Here is a 13976-nt window from a genome sequence, read left to right on the forward strand (position 1 = left end):
TTACTGATGCTACTCAGAATGGTGGACAAGCACTTGTGTTCTACAATGTTCCCCATTGTCCAACATAGACTATTATCTAAATGGTGGCCGACTAGGAAAAGGGGAGATGCAGCGAGACCTGGGTGTCAAGGTACACCAGTCATTGAAAGTGGGCATGCAGGTGCAGCAGGCAGTGAAGAAAGCGAATGGTATGTTAGCTTTCATAGCAAAAGGATTTGAGTATAGGAGCAGGGAGGTTCTACTGCAGTTGTACAGGGTCTTGGTGAGACCACACCTGGAGTATTGCGTACAGTTTTGGTCTCCAAATCTGAGGAAGGACATTATTGCCATAGAGGGAGTGCAGAGAAGGTTCACCAGACTGATTCCTGGGATGTCAGGACTATCTTATGAAGAAAGACTGGATAGACTTGGTTTATACTCTCTAGAATTTAGGAGATTGAGAGGGGATCTTATAGAAACTTACAAAATTCTTAAGGGGTTGGACAGGCTAGATGCAGGAAGATTGCTCCCGATGTTGGGGAAGTCCAGGACAAGGGGTCACAGCTTAAGGATAAGGGGGAAATCCTTTAAAACCGAGATGAGAAGAACTTTTTTCACACAGAGAGTGGTGAATGTCTGGAACTCCCTGCCACAGAGGGTAGTCGAGGCCAGTTCATTGGCTATATTTAAGAGGGAGTTAGATGTGGCCCTTGTGGCTAAGGGGATCAGAGGGTATGGAGAGAAGGCAGGTACGGGATACTGAGTTGGATGATCAGCCATGATCATATTGAATGGCGGTGCAGGCTCGAAGGGCCGAATGGCCTACTCCTGCACCTAATTTCTATGTTTCTATAATGATTTAAGCCCTCTGGCAAATAATAGACTTTGATGGATAATCAAAACTGCGCAGACTTCAAAGATTGACCAACAGCAGACGAGGAAATGTTTAACGTCGATAGAATGCAGAACAGAATACTGCCTGGATTAGGGGGCATTAGTTATAAGGATGACACGACAATATTGAATGGTAGCCAGGGCTGTGATTCCAACCGTGGTGCCGAGGCTCAACGGGGAAGAGTGACGTCAGGCAGAGCCAAAGTGGTGGGAGACTCCATCGTCAGTGGTGCGGATAGGAGGTACTGCGGCAGCAGGCGAGAATCCAGGATGGTGTGTTGCCTCCCTGGTGCCAGAGTCCAGGACATCACGGAGCGGCTGCACGTCACCCTCAAGAGTGAGGGGGAGCAGCCGGGGTTGTTGTGCATGTTGGCACAGATGATATAGGTCGGAAGAGGAGGGAGGTTCTGCAACAAGAATTTACGGAATTGTGTAGAAGACTGAAAAACAGGACCTGCAGAGTAGTGATTCCTCTTCCGTTGTATAGGGCCCGTGTGAGACCACACCTGGAGTATTGTGTGCAGTTTTGGTCCCCTAATTTGAGGAAGGACATTCTTGCTATTGAGGGAGTGCAGCGTAGGTTTACAAGGTTAATTCCCGGGATGGCGGGACTGTCATATGCTGAGAGAATGAAGTGGCTGGGCTTGTACACTCTGGAGTTTAGAAGGATGAGAGGTTATCTTATTGAAACATATAAGATTATTAAGGGTTTGGACACGCTAGAGGCAGGAAACATGTTATCGATGTTGGGGGAGTCCAGAACCAGGGGCCACAGTTTAAGAATAAGGGGTAAGCCATTTAGAACGGAGACGAGGAAACTACTTTTTCTCACAGAGGGTTGTGAGTCTGTGGAATTCTCTGCCTCAGGGTGGTGGAGGCCGGTTCTCTGGATACTTTCAAGAGAGAGCTAGATGGGGCTCTTAAAGATAGCGGAGTCAGGGGATATGGGGAGAAAGCAGGAACGGGGTACTGATTGGGGATGATCAGCCATGATCACATTGAATGGCGGTGCTGGCTTGAAGGGCCGAATGGTCTACTTCTGCACCTATTGTCTATTGTCCATTGTCTATTGATCTCAGGATTTCTTCCAGTACCTCGTGCTAGTGAAGCTAAGAATAGGAATATAGGGGAAATGAATGTGTGGCTGAGGAGTTGGTGCACGGGGCAGGGATTCCGATTTCTAGATAATTGGGATCTCTTCTGGGGCAGGGGTGACCTGTATAAAAGGGACGGGTTGCACCTAAACTGGAGAGGGACCAACATCCTAGCGGGAAGGTTTGCTAATGCTACATTGGAGGGTTTAAACTAGATTGGCAGGGGGGTGGGATCTCGTGCAGGACAGAGGCACGTGAGAGGTTAGAAGTTGGTATGGAGGGTGGTTAGAAGTTGGTATGGAGAGTGGTGTGGGAAAGGTTGGCGGAGAGCGAGGAAGGAGGTCTGATTTAAATGGTACGTATTTTAATGCAAGGGGTCTGACGGGTAAGGCAGATGAGCTTAGGGCATGGATAGGTACGAGCGACTGGGACGTTGTAGCCATGACTGAAATCTGGTTAAGGGAGGGTCAGCTCAATGTTCCGGGGTACAGGAGCTTCCGGAGACACGGGTGAGGGAAAGAGAGGAGATGGGGGGGGGGGGTTGCATTGTTGGTTAAGGAGGATCTCACGGCTGTGTTCAGAGGTGACATTACGGACGGTTCATCTAGTGAGGCTATATGGGTGGAGCTGAGGAACAAGAAAGGGATGATTACCTTGTTGTGGGTGTACGACAGACCCCCGAATAGTCAACGGGAATTAGAAGAACAAATGTGCCGGGAGATTGCAGACAGCTGCAGGTCAAATAAGGTTGTTGTATTAGGGGGGTTTAACTTTCCCAATATAGACTGGGAAAATCATAGAGTGAAAGGTTCAGATGGGGTGCAATTCCTCAAAAGTGTTCAAGAGAGTTTTCTTAAGCAATATGTGGAGGCCCCCACACGTGAGAGGGCAAAGCTGGATCTAGTATTAGGAAATTGGGAAGGGTAAGTTAATGAAGTGTGTGTGGAGGAGCCTTTTGGGACCAGTGACCCACAGTTGAATTAGGTTTAAGATAATTATGGATAGGGACGGAGAGGGTTCGCGTATAAAAATGCTCAACTGGGGTGAGGCTAACTTTGAGGGTACGAGAGAAGGTCTCGCTCAAGTTGACTGGAGTAGGTTATTTGAGGGGAAAGGAACATCGGCCAAGTTGGATGTTTTTAAAAGTGTACCCTAAGCTCAGGATGTGTACGTCCCCATTAGAGTGAAGAGCACGCAGGCAAACATATGGAAGCTTGGCTGACGTGGGAAATTGAGATGTTAGTCAAAAACAAGAAGGATGCATGGGACATGTATAGGCAGCTGGGATCACGCGCATCCCTGGAGGAGTTTCGGGAATTAAGGAGGAAACTCAAAAAGGAAATCAGAGGGCACAAAGGGGCCAGGAGATAGCTCTGGCGGGTAACATTAATGACAATCCCAAAATATTTTATAAATACATAAGGGGGAAAAGGATAACTAGAGAGAGAGTGGGACCTCTCAGGAATCAAAGCGGTCACCTCTGTGTGGAGCCACAGGAGATGGGCAAGGTCCTAAATTAGTATTTCTCCTCTGTATTTACCGAGGCGAAAGACAGTAGAACGGAGGAAATTGGTGCAGTCACTGGAAATGTCTTGAGAGCAGCCAGGGTTACTGTCGAAGAAGTACTGAAGGTACTGTCGTGTTTGAAGGTAGACAAATCTCCAGGGCCTGATCTGCTATATCCGAGGACATTGTGGGAAACTAGAGAGGAAATTGCGGGAGCTCTGGTTGAAATTTACGAGTTGTCCTTAAATACAGGAGAGGGGCCGGAAGACTGGAGGGTGGCAAATGTTTTACCTCTTTTCAAGAAGGGCTGCAGGGAAAATGCTGGGAACTATAGGCCGGTGAACTTAACATCTGTAGTCGGTAAGGTAGTGGAGAGTATTCTGAGGGATAGGATATACAGACATTTGGATGGGCATGGGCTGATTAGGGATTGTCAGCATGGTTTTGTACAGTGTACGTGGGAGATCGTGTCTCACAAGTCAGATTTTTTTTTTTATACATGTGACCAAAAAGGTTGATGAAGGCAGAGCTACAGATGTTGTGTACATGGACTTCAGTAAGGCGTTCGACAAGGTTCCGCATGGTAGACTGCTCTGGAAGGTTAGATCGCTTGGGATCCAAGGAGAGATAGCTGAATGGATAGCAAATTGGCTCCATGGAAGGAAGCAGAGCGTAATGGTGGAAGTTTGCTTCTTAGAATGGATGCCTGTGACTAGTGGTGTGCCTCAGGGTTCGGTGCTGGGCCTGTTACTGTTTGTCATCTACATCAATGATTTGGATGAGAACATTAGCAAGTTTAGATCAGCAAGTTTGCTGATGATACAAAAGTTAGTGGTTTTGCAGATTGTGAAGATGGTTGTGAATGAGGATCTGGATCGATTGGCCAGGTGGGCGGAGGAATGGTTGACGGAATTTAATACAGGAAAGTGTGAAGTGTTGGGTGGTCATGTTGCAGTTGTATAAAACGTTGGCGTTTTGGGACATCGAAAAAGGACCGGACCTACACAGTAAATGGTCGGGCTCTGAGCAGTGTTGTAGAGCAGAGGGTTCTAGGAGTAAGGTGCATGGTTCCTTGATGGTCGAGTTGCAGGTAGATAATGTGGTCAAATAGGCTTTTAGCACATTGGCCTTCATCAGTCAGAGTATTATAGAAGTTGGGAGGTCATGTTGCAGTTGTATAAGACGTTGGTGAGACCGCATTTAGACTATTGTGTTCAGTTCTGGGTGCCATGTTATTGGAAAGATATTGTCAAGCCTGAAAGGGTTCAGAAAAGATTTATGAGGCTGTTGCCGGGACTAGAGGGTGTGACCTGTAGGGAGAGGTTGAGTAGGCTGGGTCTTTATTCCATGGAGTGCAGGAGGATGAGGGGAGATCTTATACTGTAGAGGAATACAAAATCATGAGATGAATAGATCGGGTAGATGCACAGATTATTTTGCCCAGAGTAGGGGAATCGAGGACCATAGGACCAAGGTGAAGGGGAAAAGTTTTAATAAGAATCCGAGGGGTAAATTCTTCACACAAATGGTGGTGGGTATATGGATCAAGTTGCCAGAGGAGGTAGTTGAGGCTGGGACTATCCCATCATTTAAGAAAAAGTTAGACAGGTACATGGATAGGACAGGTTTGGAGGGATATGGACCGTGCAGTGGAACTAGTGTAGCTTGCACATTGTTGGCCGGTGTGGACGAATTGGGCCGAAGGGCTTGTTTCCACACTGTATCACTCTATGACCATTTGACTCGTGAGAGATTGCACAAACTTGGTTTGTTTTCTCTGGAAGACTGGAGGTTGGGGGGCACCTGATAGAAGTATATAAAGTTATGAGAGGATTAGATACGGTAGACAGCCAGATCCTTTTTACCAGGGTGAAATTTCAAAGACTAGCTTTAAAGTGAAAGGGGCAAAGTTTAAAGGATATGTGCAGGCAAGTTTTTTTTTACACAGAGGGTGGTGAGTTCCTGGAATGTTCTGCCAAATGTGGTGAAGGCAGATACGATAGTGGCCTTTAAGAGGCTGCTAGATAGGCTCTTGGATATGCAGGTAATGGAAGGATATGGATCATGTGCAGGTAGATGGATTGAATTTGTGTTGGCATCCTGTTCGGCACAGACATTGTGAGTCCACGTGCCTGTTCCTTTGCTGTACTGCTATATGTTCTACAGGAAGAACTGTTATTTTGCTTCCTGTTTTGAAAGACATTGGATAGTGCAGTGAGGTTCAGAAGAAGATTTGGTTCTGGATAAAGTCTGATATAATGGAGGTACAGTTAAAGGGCATGTTTATAAAGTATAGCAGGTCTGATGGCCACCATTGGATTTACTGAGAAAAATGTTCCTTCATTATATATATTCATATACACAGTTTAAAGTTTGTATATTTTGAAATATGAGAAACATCCAGTAGTATAATTATAAAAACAGCACTTACCAGTAACAGATAGAGGTTTGAAGTATACAAATTGGAACCTAGTACCAGTAATCACATGTCATTTTGTAACACTGTGCTATGGTACAGCTAGTTACTGATCCAACACCAGGATAAAATGGTCACTTCTTTTCATGAAGGATTTGAACTCTTTGTGCAAAAGAGTGCAAAAGACGTTTACCAGAATACCTGGACACAAAGTGCTGTCGTAACGCAACGGGTCAGGCAGCATCCGCTTTAAACCAGCATCTGCAATTCCTTCTTACACATTTTTATATCTGATCTTTGGTAAATACCCGTTTGAAAAATGTAAGTGACTGCTTTGTATATTTGAACATGCATATGTTTTTCTTTTCATGTAGGGCTCATTGTGTAAGTACCTGAGTCTCCATAGCAGTGACTGGGTTGGCTCATGTCGGATGGCACACAGCATCACCAAAGGTCTCGCCTACCTTCACACAGAACTGCTGCGAACTGGTAAGCAACAGTAAATATCTACAGGCTTTCCTTTCTTGCTATCATGCTGCAAGTAATAATTTATGGCTTTTGTTTAGGATTTGGCATTTCATTATTTGATATTTAGTTTGACAATAGACAATCGACAATAGGTGCAGTAGTAGGCCATTCAGCCCTTCGAGTCAGCACCGCCATTCAATGTGATCATGGCTGATCATCCCCAATCAGTACCCCGTTCCTGCCTTCTCCCCATATCCCCTGACTCTGCTATCTTTAAGAGCCCTATCCAGCTCTCTCTTGAAAGTATCTAGAGAACCGGCCACCATTGCCCTCTGAGGCCGAGAATTCCACAGACTCACAACTCTCTGTGAGAAAAAATTTCCTCGTCTCCGTTCTAAATGGCTTACCCCTTATTCTTAAACTGTGGCCCCTGGTTCCGGACTCCCCCAACATCGGGAACATGTTTCCTGCCTCTAGCGTGTCCAAACCCTTAATGATCTTATATGTTTCAATAAGATATCCTCTCATCCTCTAAACTCCAGAGTATACAAGCCTAGCCGCTCCATTCTCTCAGCATATGACAGTCCCGCCATCCAGGGGATTAACCTTGTAAACCTACACTGCACTCCCTTCCTCAAATTAGGGGACCAAAACTGCACACAATACTCCAGGTGTGGTCTCACTAGGGCCCTATACAACTGCAGAAGGACTTCTTTGCTCCTATACTCAACTCCTCTTGTTATAAAGGCCAACATGCCATTTGCTTTCTTCACTGCCTGCTGTACCTGCATGCTTACTTTCATTGACTGATGAACAAGGACCCCCAGATCCCTTGTACTTCCCCTTTTCCCAACTTGACACCATTTAGATCAGTGGTTCCCAACCTTTTTTAGCTCATGGCCCTTTTGGGATCTTTACATTTTTCTGTGGCCCCCTCTGACATTATTAGCGGAAAAAAAAGTGCTTCAATATTATAATACCTTCCATAAAAATATCAGTGTCTATTAATTGCACATATATTCTCTTTTATTCTATTCCACAAACATCAAAAATATTTAAAATACATAGATTTAAATTTATTAGAACTGAAATTTAGGAGGCAACAGGGTGGTAGCTCTGTGGCCCCCTTCATTGAACCTGTGGCCCCCTAAATCCCAAAATGTTTCTGTGGCCCCCCTGAAATTTGCCATGTATATGGCCCCAGGTTGGGAATCACTGATTTAGATATTAATCTGCCTTCCTGTTTTTGCTACCAAAGTGGATAACCTCTCATTTATCCACATTAAACTGCATATGTCATGCATCTGCCCACTCACCCAACCCGTCCAAGTCACCCTGCATTCTCATAGCATCCTCCTCACAGTTGCACTCTTTCTTGAGTGTTGAATTTACTGCCGTGAAGGCAACTGTAAAATCTGACGGTGCTGTACAAACTGGCGATATTGAGACTTAGCTTGAATCTGGCTCCCATTCCTACCGATGCCCATGAAACACTCAAAGACACCAGTGATGCATAATCTAGAGTGGCCTTCTGGCCAGTTTTGTTTGAACGTTTAAATTTCCATGGGGGGGGGGGGGGATATCCTGGTAATTTTAAGAATGTTTATGAGGATGTTGCCAGGACTTGAGGGTCTGAGCTATAGGGAGAGGTTGAGTAGGCTGGGACTTCTTGGAGTACAGGAGGATGAGGGGTGATCTTATAGAGGTGTATAAAATCATGATAGGAATAGATTGGGTAGATGCACAGAGTCACTTGCCCAGAGTAGGTGAATTGAGGACCAGAGGACATAGGTTTAAGGCGAAGGGGAAAAGATTTAATAGGAATCAGAGTGGTAACTTTTTCACACATAAGGTGGTGGGTGTATGGAACAAGCTGCCAGAGGACGTAGTTGAGTCTGGGACTATCCCAGCCTTCAAAGGTTCAAAGGTCTGTCCATTGTCACGTGTAACAATTAAGGTACAGTGAAACTCGAACCTTTAAGAAACAGTTAGACAAGTACATGGATAGGACAGGTTTGGAGGGATATGGACTAAACACGGGCAGGTGTAGCTGGGACATGTTGGCCAATGTGGGCAAGTTGGGCCGAAGCGCCTGTTTCCACACTGTCACTCTATGACACTTAGGGAACTAATATCATGATCACCCATGCACTAGGACCAGCCTTGTAATACTGCATACTGCATATAAAGGTTCATGGGGAGAGCCTGGAAAATGTTAAACAAGTTCTCATATCTCAGGAGCCATCTCTTAGTGAAAGCTGACATCAGTGATTGTTCCGTGACCTTCAATACACCTGCATAGACTTTGGTTGATCGAGTAAAGGGATATTTGAAGTTCAAGAGTTCCGGCCTAGTCCAAACTCTGTGGTCGACTAGATAGCTGTGATCCCTATTCTCTTATCCGGTTCTTAGATTTGGGCTACCTGCAGCAGGCATCTTAGGCCACTGGACAAACACCACCAATTATGTCAATGGAAGATTCTCCAAATTAACTGGAAGGATAAGTAAATCAATGTCAGCATTCTCCTCTTGGCTGTTCTCATCAACAGCAGTGAGTCTCTAGTTCTCAGTTCGCAACGTTGGGCAGGGCAGGCCATTTGCATGCCTTATACCTGAAACTGCCACACTATTCGGTACCTTAATTGGTACATGTGACAATACACTGACCTTGAAACCTTGAAATCTATTCTGAGTTCTTTATTGGGAGGAGGTTATCAATTGACAGAGAAAAAATATTCTTGGAGTGATCAATGTTTCCTTAAAGAAATGGAACATCTCATTTGACGCTTGGCCCAGGACTGCTCACAGTAGATAAGGAGCATTTGAGGTGGTACCGAAAGCCATGCACGAGGAGCACATAAAAGCATTCCATACATTGTAAAAGAGCAACCCAAAAAGAGCAAAACTAGCCACCCACTCATCCCAACACCCACCTCCTTCTGTAGAATTTGTAGAAGATTTTCACATTCATCACCACAAAACCCTCACAGAGTAGAAGGAATTTAATTTTGCTTGGCCTAAGATGAAGAAGAATCAGAAATCGGACACATTAGGTCAGTCAAGCATTACAGCCTTTCCACATGTTTCAAAATCTCTTCTTTTGGGCAGGGAAATTTAAAACTTACGTAAATGGACAGAACACTCTACCTTGTCAATGACAGCAAGATCTAGGAGCAGATTGTTCACATCAGGATGATTTGTTTTGGATCCAGCACATTGATGCAATCACATAAAAGCTCACCAATGCCTCTACTTCCTCAGAGGTTTGGGGGAGATTCAGCATGTCGCTGTATGCTGGAGAGCATATAGACTGGCTGCATCACGGCTGGTTCGAAAATTCAAACGCTTAACAACGAAGGCTGCAGAAAATAGTGGACATTGTCTGCTCCATCATGGATATTAATCTCCCCACCATCGAAGGGGTCAACAGGAAGAGCTGCCTCAAGAAGGTTGTTAATATCATCAAATACCCACACTCTTCATGCTGCTACCATTTAGATTCTAACCAAATCCCTATCCCCAACCACCTCAACCCTACAAAACCATGACATTCTTACGGTTGCTCTACATCGTTTATTTTTTGCACAATCACTTGCACAATTTACTTAAAATAACTGATCATTTATTTTATCTTCATTTTAGTTGTTGAAGCATCTAACACACTTGTAAAGCTGCAGCAGTAAACATTTCATTGCTCCAGTTCACATTCAGTGCATATGACAAATAAACACTCCTGAAAGCACTTGTTTCGTGCATTCTAACATTGAGGATTGTTTGGCCTATCAGATCAATACAAGTCAGCTATTACACACCGGGATCTCAACAGCAGGAATGTGCTGGTGAAGAACGACGGAACATGTGCCATCAGTGACTTTGGTCTTTCCATGAAACTAACTGGTAATAGATTGGTTCGACCAGGAGAGGAGGACACTGCAGCCATCAGTGAGGTGAGCAACTAAAGGGTGAAGGTGAGCAGGTATCATGGCATATTTCTTTTAGTTTTACAACACGAGGCTACATTATCAAAAATAAAGAAGACAACTAATATGCACATAGACAAAAGGGAGCTGTTATCAATGGTTTTTATGTATTGTGTATTTGTATAGAGCAATAATAGCAGGGTTATTATAATCCCAGCATTTTATTACAATGATTCAAAGTTGTCAATTTGTTCATTTATTAATTTCATGGGCATTGCTGGCATTTATTACCAATTCCTTATAAACCCTGACAGAGTGATACACTTGACCACGTTTAAGAATCAGCAACATTGCTATGGATGTAGGAAGTCAGGTGAATACTTGGTTGAGGAGTTAATGCATGTGGCAGAGATTCTGAATGTTGGACCATTGGAATCTCTACTGGTGCAGAGGAGACCTGTACAAGAAGGACTGGTTGCACCTGATCTGGACCAATATGCCCGCAGGGGGGTTTGCTAGTGCTCCTCTGGAAGGTTGAAACATAGAGTAGAAAGTCAGCTTTCGATGAGGAGGAATTTATTTAGTGAGAGGGTGGTGAATCTGTGAATTCATTGTCACAGAAGGCTGTGGAGGCCAAGTCAATGGATATTTTTTAAGGCAGAGATTGTTAGATTCTTGATTAGTACAGGTGTCAGGGGTTATGGGTAGAAGAAGGGGAATGGTGTTGAGAGGGAAAGATAGATCAGCCATGATTGAATGGAGTAGACTTGATGGGCCAAATGACCTGTCTGCTCCTATCACTTATGAAATGTTGCCAATCGAATCTTTTACATTTACGCAAGAGAGCAAATAGCTTTAATGTCTTTGTTTGAATTTCTAATTTAAAAGAATGATTGCGCATACCTCTCAAACGAAGGTTTGTAACGTTGTTGTGTGGCACTGGAAGATGTCCTCCTTGGCATGGAGATACAGTGTTGAAGTTTCTGGCAACAACTTCCCACAAGACTATCCCAAATGGTGCCAGCGTTTAGTTGATCGACAAACACTGGATGCTGGATCAGCCAGTGTTTAGTGCGAAATGGTTAAAACTATAAATAAACTTTCTTTCCTTGTGCTGATGTCTCCATTGCCATCATTTCCATAGGTTGGCACAGTCCGCTACATGGCTCCTGAGGTGTTGGAGGGAGCAGTAAACCTGCGGGATTGTGCATCTGCTCTCAAACAGGTGGATATGTATGCACTCGGCCTTATTTACTGGGAAATATTCACAAAGTGCACAGATCTTTTTCCAGGTAAGAAAACAATTTTTATGACAACATTGACACAGTAAATAATCCCAAGATGCTTAACAGGAGCATTATTAGACCAAAACATTATTCCCTCACCTAGTGTACTGGAAGAACTTCCAAGGGTGTTCTGTGAACTGACTCAAATATATCCAGTTAAAATGAGGTTGGATGACCAGAGATGGAAAAGAAAGTCAGGCTGAAGATTTACCGTTCTCTTCTGACTGGAATTTCACATTGGTGGCACTTGAGAAAGGGAGCTATATTCCAATCTACTAAAATAATCAGACTTCTTTGTCCCAGCCCCTGGAATATTTGAGTGCTTTTGTAGCCTATTCTTGACTTATGTAAACAACGTTGGAATTTGATAAGCTATAATTAATTGCCCCTTTCCTGCAATGGCTCATCAGGATTGGAATACCCAGGACTAGATGAATAGTTATGTTCTCTGACCTACAGACCTATCTCCCAAGTTGTATCATTGATAGTTTATTCTATTTTTCTAATTTCTTTCTTTCTCTATTTTTTCCTATCTATAAATATAAATAAATAATTAGAGGCAATGTTAATAGGTAACCGATAAAGGAGGATCCCAGCTACTTTGGTAACTGGGTCCCTGGAAACCTGGATATTTAATATGTAACCGTTAAACAAAGTCTGTACTGGTTTGGATTATGATATGCAGATGCCTCTAATAAAAATTTATTAAAAAAAAAAAAAAGGATTAGAATACGAATATGTGGCAGGGTAAAATGATGTGCTGTTTCCCCACCTCGTTAGAAAAGATGAGAAACTCCTCAAAACTTCTAATATAACCTTGTTTATTCAATGAACAGGAGAGACGGTGCCTGACTATCAGATGGCCTTCCAGGCCGAGGTGGGAAACCATCCTAGCTTCGAGGATATGCAACATTTGGTCTCTCGAGAGAAGCAAAGACCCAAATTTCCTGAAGCCTGGAAAGAAAACAGCCTGGTAAGCAAGTAGGATTTTCTGCCATTTTCAATCAACCTATTAGCTGGTAAAAATCCTTCCTGATTATAAAAAATGTGCACAGCAAACACCTTGAATTAGATTCAGGCCTTTCTTCTTCACAACCCTTAATTCAATTCCAGATTGTTTCTAGAAACAAAATGCAGAAAAACTCGGTAGGTCAGGCAGTATCGTTGGGAAAGGTTAGATTTGAGCAGTTTTTAAAATGAGGACTAAAAGTGAGTTTCTTGAGAGGGTACATTGAGCCGTATAGCACAGGACAGAGTCCTTGGCCCGCAATATCGTGCCAAACATGATGCCCGGTTAAAAATTCTCCTCTGCTAATAGTCTGTATCCCTCCAGTCTCTGCATATCCATGTCTCTATTCAAAACCATTTTAAAGGCCACTACCATATGCCTCCTCTACTTCTACTGGCAGTTTGTTTCAGGCACCCGTTACTCTCTGTGCAAACAAAAACTTGCCCGGCACATCTCCTTTAAACTTTGGCCTCTCACCGTGGGAAAAGGGTCCTGACTCTCAGAAAGCAATCAGGGTAGAAAGCAGAAGAGATTAAATGACAAAATATATGGTAGTGCAAAGTGAAAAAGATAGGTAATGATACAAAGAAAATATAAAAATCAGAGGCATTGTAAGTGAAGAACAGAATCTCAATCTGTAGTTCCCAAGGAAAATATCAAGGATTCCGTAAATCAGAAATTAAAATAGAAAATTCTGGAGAGGTCTTTATCTGAAATTGTTTGATGGAACGTTGAGGAGAATTAGGGGAAAGATGAAGTGTTGGTCCTCGAGTTTACATTGTGCTTTGACAGGAGCTTTCAAATCCCTGCCATCTTGGGAAACATCTCCTACTACATTCACAGCCCAAGAATCGACACCTTCAGGCAGGAATAAGGAATGAAAGATTTATTGAATACTAGACCATGTACTGACCCGTTGGGTCTGCTCCCCCAACGCATGATTCCACCACTCACCCGTTCCCCCAAAGCACGTTGTTCCCCCAACTCAATTTTGCACCACTCACGCATAGCCTCCAACTGCGCAGGCATGGCTCATTTCTCTTCATCCCCTAGCACTCCCTCCTCTTCCTCTCCACCCTCCCTCTTCAATCCCTAGAGAGGGAGGGGGGGAGAGAGGGAGGGGGGAGAGAGGGAGGGGGGGGTAGAGAGGGAGGGGGATGGGGGTGGAGAAGGGAGGGGGGAGGTAGAGAGGGAAGGGAATAGAGAGGGAGGGGAGTAGAGAGGAGAGGGGCAGAGAGTGCAGGGGGTAGAGAGGGAGGGGGATAGAGGGAGAGGGTGGGGGGTAGAGTTGGGGGGAGAGGGTAGAGAGGGAGGGGGTAGAGTGAGGGGGTAGAGTGAGGGGGAGGGAGAGTAGGGAGGGAGAGGACGAGAGAGGGAGGGGGATAAGGATGGGAGTGAGTAGAT

General features: G+C 44.3%; 1 protein-coding gene across 1 annotated transcript in view; it reads left to right on the forward strand.

Annotated features, from left to right (window-relative positions):
* Positions 1-13976, forward strand: part of bmpr2 (bone morphogenetic protein receptor type 2) — a 180420-nt gene that overhangs the window by 152240 nt on the left and 14204 nt on the right. The window contains exons 7-10 of the mRNA XM_033024276.1: positions 6264-6378; positions 10144-10304; positions 11422-11569; positions 12400-12536. Coding sequence (XP_032880167.1) covers positions 6264-6378; positions 10144-10304; positions 11422-11569; positions 12400-12536 — 561 coding nt within the window. The remainder of the gene's footprint in view (positions 1-6263; positions 6379-10143; positions 10305-11421; positions 11570-12399; positions 12537-13976) is intronic.

The sequence above is a fragment of the Amblyraja radiata genome, chromosome 7, assembly GCF_010909765.2.
Source record: "Amblyraja radiata isolate CabotCenter1 chromosome 7, sAmbRad1.1.pri, whole genome shotgun sequence".
Taxonomy (NCBI): domain Eukaryota; kingdom Metazoa; phylum Chordata; class Chondrichthyes; order Rajiformes; family Rajidae; genus Amblyraja; species Amblyraja radiata.